Source organism: Salmo salar, chromosome 03 (assembly GCF_965601325.2).
Source record: "Salmo salar chromosome 03, fSalSal1, whole genome shotgun sequence".
Taxonomy (NCBI): Eukaryota; Metazoa; Chordata; class Actinopteri; order Salmoniformes; family Salmonidae; genus Salmo; species Salmo salar.
This window is the reverse complement of record NC_138293.1, coordinates 92,087,848-92,101,148: the sequence shown is the minus strand read 5'-3', so window position 1 is coordinate 92,101,148 and position 13,301 is coordinate 92,087,848. Positions and strand designations below refer to the sequence as shown.

General features: G+C 41.5%; 1 protein-coding gene across 2 annotated transcripts in view; it reads left to right on the top strand.

Moving 5' to 3' along the window:
- The window catches only part of mkk6a (mitogen-activated protein kinase kinase 6a), a 30,215-nt gene that overhangs the window by 2,765 nt on the left and 14,149 nt on the right, over nt 1-13,301 (top strand). For both annotated transcript variants that reach the window (XR_014383157.1, NM_001123709.1), the window contains exon 2: nt 12,723-12,792. Coding sequence is in view for 1 of the 2 variants with exons in the window: in NM_001123709.1 (NP_001117181.1) it covers nt 12,723-12,792 (70 nt within the window). In the remaining variant the exon portion in view is untranslated. The remainder of the gene's footprint in view (nt 1-12,722; nt 12,793-13,301) is intronic.

Below are 13,301 nucleotides of genomic sequence, written 5' to 3'. Positions count from 1 at the left end.
ATACCCATCCACGACCCATTTTCAATGCCCTGGCTGAGGGAAGGAGATTCTCACCCAAGATTTGACAGTACATGGCCCCGTCAAATGATGCGGTGAAGTTGTCCTGTCCCCTTAGCAGAAAAACACCCCCAAAGCATAATGTTTCCACCTCCATGTTTGACGGTGGAGATGGTGTTCTTGGGGTCATAGGCAGCATTCCTCCTCCTCCAAACACGGCGAGTTGAGTTGATGTCAAAGAGCTCCATTTTGGTCTCATCTGACCACAACACTTTAACCAGTTGTCCTCTGTTCATTGGCAAACTTCAGACGGGCATGCTAATGTATTCTTGAGCAGTGGGACCTTGCGGGCGCTGCAGGATTTCAGTCCTTCACGGCGTAGTGTGTTACCAATTGTTTTCTTGGTGACTATGGTCCTAGCTGCCTTGAGATCATTGACAAGATCCTCCCGTGTAGTTCTGGGCTGATTCCTCACCGTTCTCATGATCATTGCAACCCCACGAGGTGAGATCTTGCATGGAGCCCCAGGCCGAGGGATATTGACAGTTCTTTTTTGTTTCTTCCATTTGCGAATAATCGCACCAAATGTTGTCACCTTCTCACCAAGCTGCTTGGCGATGGTTTTGTAGCCCATTCCAGCCTTGTGTATGTCTACAAACTTGTCCCTGACATCCTTGGAGAGCTCTTTGGTCTTGGCCATGGTGGAGAGTTTGGAATCTGATTGATTGCTTCTGTGGACAGGTGTCTTTTTTTACAGGTAACAAACAAGCTGCGGTTAGGAGCACTCCCTTTAAGAGTGTGCTCCTAATCTCAGCTCGTTACCTGTATAAAAGACACCTGGGAGCCAGAAATCTTTCTGATTGAGAGGGGGTCAAATACTTATTTCCCTCATTAAAATGCAAATCAATTTATAACATTTTTGACATGCGTTTTTCTCGATATTTTTGTTATTGTTTCTCTCACTGTTCAAATAAACCTACAATTAAAATTATAGACTGATCCTTTCTTTATCAGTGGGCAAACGTACAAAATCGGCAGGGGATCAAATACTTCCCCCCCCCCCCCCCACTGTATGCCCAAGTGTTATTTGGGTCAGACAGGGGAGAGGCATTGTGATGTGCTGTTTTATTCGGGTTCTTTTTAAAGCTAACTTTGCTGTTTGCTTGAGTCATTTGAGATGGAAATGAGTTCCACGCAGCAATAACGGGCCGATTTCGACAACAACTAAGAACGGTGAAGCACAAGGCTAAACTTCTCTGCTGTTTTGGTCCCGTACCTACCACGTTGTAGCAGTGTGATGTGAACCCGTGCACATGCACAGCAACTCAGTAAGAGAGAGAGAGAGCACTGCTGCCTGTCCAGAGTGAAAAAGGAACTGTTACTTGGTAGCTTCCTCGTTGCCGGTGTAAGCGGGTTGATGGTGGCTGTGATGGTGGCTCGTGACCCGGCTATTCATGCCATCATCCAATGGGCTGTCCAAGAATTCTGAGTATTCATCTTCACACAGAAGATATAGCATACCTTGTGCAGGAGTCTTCAAACCAGTGCAGCTGTCTGACTAAAGCCGGGTGGGGTTGTTTTCCTGTAGAAGGTAGTGAATCACTGTAACATGATATGCACACACACCACAGCTACGCCTGTAGCTAGATTAGTCAGCATCAATTATTTCATTTTACCGCCTAGGCCTATAGGCTATTTCTGTGCATGGTTCAGGCCGTTGAGGGAATGCTTCCTTGGAAATCTGCTCTATTGCTCGAGTTGTCATGTCCGATGGCGGCGTCCAAGCTCAAGAATCGATGGCTGACGTGCGCATTCATTCCATCTTGTGAATTGAATGAGAAATAAAGTTGATTTTGGTTACATATCAAATTTGATTTTTATTTTTTATTTTATTTTATTATTATTTTATTTTTTTTGGCCTTGACTATACACAACACTGGTTATTTTACAACGCTTTACAACACGCTCTGTGTAACAGGTAGAATGTCACATTGACCCGATGCTGATGGCAAAGCGACGCGTATAGACAGTGGGCTTACACTCCACTATAACCAAGGGGTTGTAGTCCAGTAAGCTTATTAGGCTGGGTTTAGGGTTCAGGTGGATGTAAAAGGGGTTCAGAAAGCTGGAGGAGAGCTATGCCCAATGACATCATGCTTCCCAAAGGATCTCGTGACAGCTATTCAGAAAGGATGTCTTGTTTGGTTGGGAGTCATCCTCTCTTGCCTGGACACTGCCCTGACCCCCGAACCCTGAGGAAGTTAACACAGTGAGCATCGTCCATATGGGCTACCATTTGTAACATGAGAACTTCTAACTTGGTTTTGTTGACGTCAGACATTCCCACAAAGAAAGTGTTGGATACGGCATAGTCCCATGCCTGAAATGCTTAGAGTTGTAGGATTTTTAATAGCTCCTTCATTGATATGAGGCCTGATGTGGGCCTAGCTGTCAACTAGTCAAATATGTGACCTCAGACGCTGAAGGTATACTGTATGTCAGGGAGTTCAGCTGAAATAGAGTGCCACGTAAGATCCGTTCCTGCCATGTGTTTTAGCTATGCATTGCGAGCTAACGGCAGTATTTAGCCAAACTAAATAGTTTCTTGCCATGCTTAAAACAATGTTGGGCTGTGGATCAGCTTTAATATTGCAGATTGTGGCTTCTAACAATGTAATTGTCGGCATAATTTCCAATCCCCCATATATATATAATAAAAAATAATATATATATATATAAAATAATAATAATAATCATTGAGTTTACTGAATTGCAGTGAGGAAATCACTCAATCGAAATGCATTTGGATTTCACATGACTGGGAATACAGATATGCATCTGTTGGCCACATACCTTTTACATGTTTTTAAAAAAAATTTTTTTATGGACCTCACAATGGGCCTCAGGATCTCACCACGGTATTGTACATTCAAATTGCCATCGATAAAATGCAATTGTGTGTCGTTGTCTGTAGTTTATGCCTGCCCATACCATAACCCCACCGCCATCATGGGGCACTCTTTTCAAACCGTTGACATCAGCAAACCGCTCGCCCACACGATGCCATACACGTGGTCTGCGGTTGTGAGGCCGTTTAGACGTACTAAAATGACGTTGGCGGCGGCTTATGGTGGAGAAATTAACATTCAATTCTCTGGCAACAGCTCTGGTGAACATTCCTGCAGTCAGCATGCCAATTGCACACTCACTCGAAATTTGAGACATCTGTGGCATTGTGTTGCGTGACAACACAGTGCCTTTTATTGCCCCCAGCATAAAGTGCACCTGTGTAATGATCATGCTGTTTAGTCAGCTTGTTGATATGCCACACCTGTCATGGGAAATGGACTATCTTGGTGAAGGAGAAATGCTTGCTAGGGATGTAAACAAATTTGTGCATAAAATTTGAGAATTTTTTTTCCTGGAATATTTCTGGGATCTTTTATTTCAGCTCATAAAACACGGGACCAACGCTTTACATGTTGCCTTTTATATTTTTGTTAAGTCTATCTTAAATATAAAAAATATATTTTCCCCTAACCCTACCACCCCTAATTGGAGTAAACAAATGGACAACAATACCAAGACTTTTACTTCCAGCTTATACATACTATATACATTTTACGGACATGGTATATTTTACATGAGTTACCTTTTTTGTTTTCAGTCCCAGCCTTCAGCTACCCTCAACCCCTCCCATAAATCTCTAATGATCATCCAGTTTGGATTTCTAGCTGCCATATATTTTCCCACTGTGCTGTGATGTTTCACAAAAGTTCTGAACCTTTCTATTCTCATGGTTTCTACAGATTGTAAATGAAATATATATTTTTTTGCTAATTGTATTATTGATTAGGACTTTTCAAACCCCCCAGCCGTGCGATTTTTGTAGAGTTAGCGCCAAGTAAATGTTGACATTTTCAGCCATTCCTGAACCTGCGACCAAAAATAAGCTACATATGGGCAGTACCAAAACAAGTGATCTAATGATTCTGTCTCTAAGCTGCAAAATCTGCAGAGCTGGGATGGTTGTATCCCTCATGTACAGTGCCAGTCAAAAGTTTGGACACCTACTCATTCAAGGGTTTTTCTTTATTTTTTACTATTTTCTACATTGTAGAATAATAGTGAATACATCAAAACTACGAAGTAACACATGGAATCATCAACCCAAAAAAGTGTTAACCTCTATGGGCTAGTTGGGACGCTTGCGTCCCACCTACGTAACAGCCACTGCCAGCCTGTGGCGCGATTTTCAAAACCTTAAAAATCCTATTACTTCAATTTCTCAAACATATGACTATTTTACAGCCATTTAAAGACAAGACTCTCGTTAATCTAACCACACTGTCCGATTTCAAAAAGGCTTTACAACGAAAGCAAAACATTAGATTATGTCAGCAGAGTACCAAGCCAGAAATAATCAGACACCCATTTTTCAAGCCAGCATATAATGTCACCAAAACCCAGAAGACAGCTAAATGCAGCACTCACCTTTGATGATCTTCATCAGATGACAACCCTAGGACATTATGTTATACAATACATGCATGTTTTGTTCAATCAAGTTCATATTTATATCAAAAACCAGCTTTTTACATTAGCATGTGACGTTCAGAACTAGCATACCCCCCGCAAACTTCCGGGGAATTCGCTAACATTTTACTAAATTACTCACGATAAACGTTCACAAAAAGCATAACAATTATTTTAAGAATTATAGATACAGACCTCCTCTATGCACTCGATATGTCCGATTTTAAAATAGCTTTTTGGTGAAAGCACATTTTGCAATATTCTAAGTACATAGCCCAGGCATCACGGGCTCACTATTTAGACACCCGGCAAGTTTAGCACTCACCATAATCATATTTACTATTATAAAAGTTTGATTACCTTTTGTTGTCTTCGTCAGAATGCACACCCAGGACTGCTACTTCAATAACAAATGTTGGTTTGGTCCAAAATAATCCATCGTTATATCCGAATAGCGGCGTTTTGTTCGTGCGTTCCAGACACTATCCGAAATAGTAAAGAAGTGTCACGCGCATGGCGCAATTCGTGACAATAAAATTCTAAATATTCCATTACCGTACTTCGAAGCATGTCAACCGCTGTTTAAAAATCAATTTTTACGACATTTTTCTCGTAGAAAAGCGATAATATTCCGACAGGGAATCTCCTTTTCGGCAAACAGAGGAAAAAATCCCAAAGGCGGGGGCGGTCGGGGTCACGCGCATAAGCCCAGTGTCCCTTAATCGGCCACTTGAGAAAGGCGATAATGTGTTTCAGCCTGGGGCTGGAATGACGACATTCTGTTTTTTCCCGGGCTCTGAGCGCCTATGGACGACGTGGGAAGTGTCACGTTAGAGCAGAGATCCTTAGTAAATGATAGAGATGGAAAAGAAGTTCAAGAAATGGTCAGACAGGCCACTTCCTGTAAAGGAATCTCTCAGGTTTTGACCTGCCATTTGAGTTCTGTTATACTCACAGACACCATTCAAACAGTTTTAGAAAATGTAGGGTGTTTTCTATCCATATGTAATAAGTATATGCATATTCTAGTTACTGGGTAGGAGTGGTAACCAGATTAAATCGGGTATGTTTTTTATCCAGCCGTCTCAATACTGCCCCCTAGCCCTAACAGGTTAAACAAATCAAAATATATTTGAGATTCTTCAAAGTAGCCATCCTTTGCCTTGATGACAGCTTTGCACACTATTGACATTCTCTCAACCAGCTTCACCTAATTTGCCAGCATTTTACGTAATTATGACATAACATTGAAGGTTGTGCAATGTAACAGGAATATTTAGACTTAGGGAAGCCAACCATTTGATAAAATACGGAACGGTTCTGTATTTCACTGAAAGAAAAAACGTTTTGTTTTCGAGATGATAGTTTCCGGATTTGACCATATTAATGACCTAAGGCTCGTATTTCTGTGTGTTATTATGTTATAATTAAGTCTATGATTTGATAGAGCAGTCTGACTGAGCGATGGTAGGCACCAGCAGGCTCCTAAGCATTCATTCAAACAGCACTTTCGTACGTTTTACCAGCAGCTCTTCGCAATGCTTAAAGCATTGCGCTGTTTATGACTTAAAGCCTATCAACTCCTGAGATTAGGCTGGTGTAACCGATGTGAAATGGCTAGCGAGTTAGTGGGGTGTGCGCTAATAGCGTTTCAAACGTCACTCGCTCTGAGACTTGGAGTAGTTGTTCCCCTTGCTCTGCATGGGTAACGCTACTTCGAGGGTGGCTGTTGTCGATGTGTTCCTGGTTCGAGCCCAGATAGGAGCGAGGAGAGGGACGGAAGCTATACTGTTACACTGGCAATACTAAAGTGCCTATAAGAACATCCAATAGTCAAAGGTATATGAAATACAAATTGTATAGAGAGAAATAGTCCTATAATTCCTATAATAACTACAACCTAAAACTTCTTACCTGGGAATATTGAAGACTCATGTTAAACGGAACCACCAGCTTTCATATGTTCTCATGTTCTGAACAAGGAACTTAAACGTTAGCTTTCTTACATGGCACATATTGCACTTTTACTTTGTTTTTGCATTATTTAAACCAAATTGAACATGTTTCATTTTTATTTTTATTTGAGGCTAAATTGATTTTATTGATGTATTATATTAAGTTAAAATAAGTGTTCATTCAGTATTGTTGCAATTGTCATTATTACAAATACATTTAAAAAAAAATAGTCCGATTTAATCGGTATCGGCTTTTTTTGGTCCTCCAATAATTGGTATCGGCGTTGAAAAATCATAATCGGTCGACCTCTAATGCTGAGCACTTGTTGGCTGCTTTTCTTTCACTTTGCAGTCCAACTCATCCCAAAACATCTCAATTGGGTTGAAGTCAGGTGATTATGGAGGCCAGGTCATCTGATGCAGCACTCCATCACTCTCCTTCTTGGTAAAATAGCCCTTACACAGCCTGGAGGTGTATTGCGTCATTGTCCTGTTGAAAAACAAATGATAGTCCCACTAAGTGCAAACCAGATGGGATTGCGTATCGCTGCAAAATGTTGTGGTAGCCATGCTGGTTAAGTGCGCCTTAAATTCTAAATAAAACACACAATGCTTTGCTGGTGACACTATCACACCTCCTCCATGCTTCACAGTGGGAACCACACATGCGGAGATCATCTCACAAAGACATGGAGGTTGGAACCAAAAATCTCTAATTTGGTTTCCTCTGGTCTAATTTCTATTGCTTGTGTTTCTTGGCCCAAGCAAGTCTCTTCTTATTGGTGTCCTTTAGTAGTGGTTTCTTTGCAGCAATTCGACCATGACGGCCTGATTCACACAGTCTCCTCTGAGCAGTTGATGTTGAGATGTCGGTCACTATTACATTTATTTGGGCTCCAATCTGAGGTGCAGTTAATTCTAATGAACTTATCCTCTGCAGCAGAGGTAACTTTGGGTCTTCTTTTCCTGTGGCCAGTTTCATCATAGCGCTTGACGGGTTTTGTGACTGCACTTGAAGAAACTTTAGAAGTTCTTGAAATTTTCCGGATTGACTGACCTTCATGTCTTAAAGTAATGATGGACTGTCGTTTCTCTTTGCTTATTTAACCTGTTTTTGCCATAGCCCTATTTTGTAAAAGACCAAGTCCATACTATCCTACCTTGTCACAACACCACTGATTGGCTCAAACGCATTAAGAAGGAAAGTAATTACACAAATTAATTTTTAATAAGGCACACCTGTGTATTGAAATGAATTCCAGGTGACTACCTCATGAAGCTGGTTGACAGAATGCCAAGAGTGTGCAAAGGGTGGCTACTTTGAAGTTGGTTGCAAAAATGTTGTCTAATTTGATAAACTCAGTGTTGAACCCGGCGTCGTTTTGTGAATCCTTCCACTTGTCGCCTCCATTTTTGCAGTGATGCTGCAATCAGTTGGTTGTAATTTTGAAGATGGCACACATTTCCATATTTTTGTTAACAATTCCACCAATCCTATTTATATCATTTAGAAAGATTAAACCATTTTGAAAATTATTAAAAAAAAATATATATATAAAAAATATAATTGATTAATATATATATATATATATATATATATATATATATATATATATATATATTTATTATTATTATTTTTTTTTTATCAATTAGTATATTTCAGTTTAACAATATTTGTTCAGTCTTTTCTGGTGGATTAAACTGAAATTGCAACCAACTTTTTATGGCTTTAAAAAAAAAGGCGATTATTTTGGAGATTTCATTTCAAATAACCGAAAGGGAAAAAGGCAATTTCTTGCCATGCTACTTCAGTTGGGACAAAGGCTGTTTTTATACTGTTGTTCTAGGTCATTTTAAGAAGGTTTTGAATGCTCTTTTTTTTTAGCTCGACGGGGGGAAATGAACATCTATTTTTACTCTGCTGGGTGCATGTGAGCATAGCACAAGTCAATGAATCTCCCCTCACTGTATTTCACTGGGAAGTCAATGAATCTCTTCTTACTGGGAAGCTGGACATCTGCAGTCGCTCATCTGAGAGCATGAGATGCTACCAGTCCAGTCTGTACGAACTTGCTTTCATCCGGATATGTAGGTTATTTGCTAACATTTAGCCTCCTGTGTATGTACTGCAGCTAATCCACCCACGATTAGGCTGCACTGTATTACCCGGCCAACACAGTATACCCAACCTAAATGCTTCACTTGAAACATTGCAAAACGTTGCACTGCCTTTATGAATGGTGTCTCTGCTCTCTGCAGCCTTATTTCCAGTTGTTCGTGGTACAGAGAGCCAATGGAAGCTTTAAACAGCAAGTGGTGTTTAAGTGTCTGGTTACCTCTGAGACAATGTACACTATATACAAAAGTATGTGGAAACCCCTTCAAATTAGTGGATTTGGCTATTTCAGCCACACCCGTTGCTGACAGATGTATAAAATTGAGCACACAGCCATGCAATCTCCATAGAGATGCTGTAGAATGGCCCTTAATGAAGAGCTGTGACTTTCAACATGGCACCATCATAGGATGCCACCTTTCCAACAAGTCAGTTCATCAGATTTCTGCCCTGCTAGAGCTGCCTCGGTCAACCTCGGTGCTGTTATTGTGAAGTGGAAAATGTCTAGGTGCAACAACGACTCAGTCGTGAAGTGGTAGGCCACACACGCTCACAGAACGGGACCTTGTGCTGAAAATGGGTTGCAACACTCACTACCGTGTTCCAAACTGCCTCTGGAAGCAATGTCAGCACAATAACTGTTAGTCGGGAGCTTCATGAAATGGGTTTCCATGGCCAAGCAGCCACACACAAGCCTAAGATCACCATACGCAATGCCAAGCGTCAGCTGGAGTGGTGTAAATCTCACCGGCATTGGACTCTGGAGCAGTGAAAATGCGTTCTCTGGAGTGTTGAATAACGCTTAACCATCTGGCAGATGGACAAATCTGGGTTTGGCAGATGCCGGGAGAACGCTACCTGCCCGAATGCATAGTGCCAACTGTAAAGTTTGGTGGAGACTAAATTATGGTCTGGGGCTATTTTTTTATGGTTCGGGCTCGGCCCCTTAGTTCCAGTGAAGGATAATCTTAATGCTACAGCATACAATGACATTCTAGATGATTCTGTGCTTCCAACTTTGTGGCAACAGTTTGGGGAAGGCCGTTTCCTGTTTTAGCATGACAATGCTAAAACAGTATATAAAAAATGTAATAAAATGTATGCACTCTACTGTAAGTCGCTCTGGATAAGAGCGTCTGCTAAATGACTAAAATGTAAATAAAAACATTTTAAAAAAGGAAAATGTAATGCCCCTGTGCACAAAGCGAGGTCCATACAGAAATTGTTGAGATCGGTGTGGAAGAACTTGACTGGCTTACACAGAGCCCTGACCTCAACTCCAATGAACGCCTTTGGGATGAATTGGAACACCGACTGCGAGCCAGGCGTAATCACCCATCAGTGCCCAACCTCACTAATGATCTTTTGGCTGAATGGAGGCAAGTCCCTGCAGCAATGTTCCAGCATCTAGTGGAACACCTTTAAAAAAATAAACATTATTTCACCTTTATTTAACCAGGTAGGCTAGTTGAGAACAAGTTCTGATTTACAACTCCGACCTGGCCAAGATAAAGCAAAGCAGTGCAACACAAACAACACAGAGTTACACATGGAATAAACAAGCGTACAGTGAAATAACACAATAGAGAAAAAAAAGGACGTCCTATATACAGTGTGTGCAAATGGCGTGACGAGGTATGGCAATAAATAGGCCATAGTAGCAAAGTAATTACAAGTTAGCAAATTTAACACTGGAGTGATAGATGAGCAGATGGTGATGTGCAAGTAGAAATACGGGTGTGCAAAAGAGCAGAAAAATAAATAAAAACAATATGGGGATGAGGTAGGTAGATTGGGTGGGCTATTTACAGATGGGCTATGTACAGCTGCAGCAATCAGTTAGCTGCTCAGATAGCTGATGTTTAAAGTTAGTGAGGGAAATATAAGTCTCCAGCTTCAGCGATTTATTTATAAAAAAAAATTGCAATTCGTTCCAGTCATTGGCAGAAGAGAACTGGAAGGAAAGGCGGCCAAAGAAGTTGTTGGCTTTGGGGATGACCAGTGACATATACCTGCTGGAGCGCGTGCTACGGGTGGGTGTTATCGTGACCAGTGAGCTGAGATAAGGCAGAGCTTTACCTAGCATCGACTTATAGATGACCTGGAGCCAGTGGGTCTGGCGACGAATATGTAGCGAGGGCCAGCCGACGAGAGCATACAGGTCGCAGTGGTGGGTGGTATAAGGGGCTTTGGTAACAAAGCCTTCCCAGAATTGTGGAGGCTGTTATAGCAGCAAAGGGGGGACCAACTCCATATTAATGCCTATGATTTTGGAATGAGCAGGTGTCCACATACTTTTGATTATGTGGTGTATCTCTGAGTGAAGGTGCTTCCTTTTTCCCCTTCCTTGCCTAATGGCCTGTCTGTGTTAGAGGGAACATCATGTCCAGGTCAATGACAGTTGTTGTACAGGACACACATGTACCAGGATGCATCTCAATAGTCTCAAGTGTCGTCCTTTCCTCGTGTTCTTTCCAACACAGCTCTACCAACAGAGAGCAGAGCCTATAATTGGCTACCTGCCAAGGTGGCTGGTGCAGAAGACATGCAAGGGTCGCTTTAGAGTTCATAAAGCTGCATTTTCAAAACGCAGACCATCAAATCTGCCTTTTTTAAACCGTTTCACCTGCGTTTTTATATTGAAAGTCATATTATTTTGCTTCAGTAGTGATCAGGGGCATAAAAATATAGTTTACCTTCACAGAAAATACATTAGTGCAACACATTTGTCAGAAATAGCTTAATTCATCAGATGACAATAGAAGTGCAACACTATTTGGCAATCAGCCACACAAGTGAATGAGCTTACAATGAACAATATATATGTTGCTTTGTCATTGTGGGGTATTGTGGGGTATTACGGGGTACTGTGTCTAGGTTGATGAGGGGGGGGTATTGAATCCATTTTAGAATAAGGCTGTAACGTAACAAAATGTGGAAAAAGTCAAGGGTTCTGAATATATATATATATATATAGCAAAAACGATACATGGCCATCATATTTCTAATGTTTATCATAGAAAGAATGTCGCCAGCTACATTTCCCGATGTTTTGCCGGAAGCTAATCGTGCATTTTACCAGAGAACAGTAGGCTACACCGAGAAAAGTAAAACAGAGAATCAGTCCAGAGTGCTGTCTACTGATAGAATGTCTGTTTTGTGAATTCTCATCTGAGTGAAGTGCAGCTGAAGCACAAAATTAGTCTTGGCAAAAAAATCATTTAAACCAGCATTTTACAAAACGCAGCAAGATTTTTCTTTTGCGTTTTCATTTTTTGTCTGCGTGAAAACACAGAATTCTGCATTTAACGGGACCTCTGCAAATGTACCTGCCAATAGCTGTCAGAAATCAACCTGCCTCAGGCCCCGGATGAGAGCAGGTCCTAAATATCTTTCTGCTGTGTCACCTCATCCAATGTTGTGCAGATCAGGAGAGGAGAAAAGGGTGTTTAGACTATTGAGGCGCAGTCCTCGTCTGAATCCCACGTTCCTTCAGTTGGGGTTGTTGTTTTACACCAGCATGGCCCCGTTGCCCTAGCCTGGATGAGAAGTCCCCACTTGTTGCTTGTGAACAGTGTTTATGAATGCACTGTAGTGTGCATTTCACACAGGGAGAGGTCTCTGGTCTCCATTGTGTAGGCAGCAGCAGACCTACTGCAGGAGCTAACATGAGTCACTGTTCAGTGGCTATTCTTCTGATTATGGTTGAGACTTTGGTTCGGACAAACCAAAGCGGTTAAACTACTGCTTGTATAACAATAGGGTTAGACAAAACAGAGGGTTAATGAGTGAGGTAATCTGTTTCTGCTTTCTCGCTCTCTGTGTCATTGTTCCGATTTATGAGCGAGTCATTCACCTGTTTCCTATTGTTAAGCAATCTCTGGGTAGATAACAAATGGAGCTGTACAGTCAGTAACACGTTACAGTACAAGTCGGAAGTCCACACCAAAAACAGAACAGCTACCCCACTGAAAATCAAATCCAAGCATTCTCACAACACAAGGTTCAACTTTCTCTGTTCTGGTTTATTTAAAGTGAAGATTGACAGGTCATGGTACAGATGAGTTTTCTGAAAGAACTAGGCTGATCTCTCCTCTCCTCTCCCCATCCTCTCATAGGGAAGAAGAAGAACCCAGGCCTCAAGCTCTCCAAAGAGGTCTTTGATCAGCCCCCACCTGCAGCTGCAGCGTAAGGCTTCTTCTCTGTCATTGGTTGGCCGGATTCCAGGTTGTCTTTTTCGTGGTCACGCTGTGCATCTCAGAAGACTGCTATATCATATTAACGTGGTTCCTGAGATGGTAGGCTAAACACTTCTCCAGATATTGAGATCTCATCATCTGTGCAGCACGACTCCAAAAAAGATACCTTGGAAATTAGCCACTGCTGTGTGTTTTTCACAAACGTGACGATGACCTCTGTGCAGATTGTGTTTGTTTTAATTTCTTAATAATGATGAAGAGGAAAACCGCTGATGCCAGAGAGAAGCTAACAAAAGAAACAGGGAGAGCGTACTGAAGAGGTAGCTGTACAGTAATAGATGATGAGGTTATGGTTTCATATGCTGATGTGATCACCCCAATCTCCTCTTTCACACCCTAAACTCTACCACCCAGGTTTCACATAGCATCTTGTCAAAGTACAGCCATACAGTGTGATGTTCAATGAGAAAGAGCATTAGTTGTTGGTGTTTGATATCG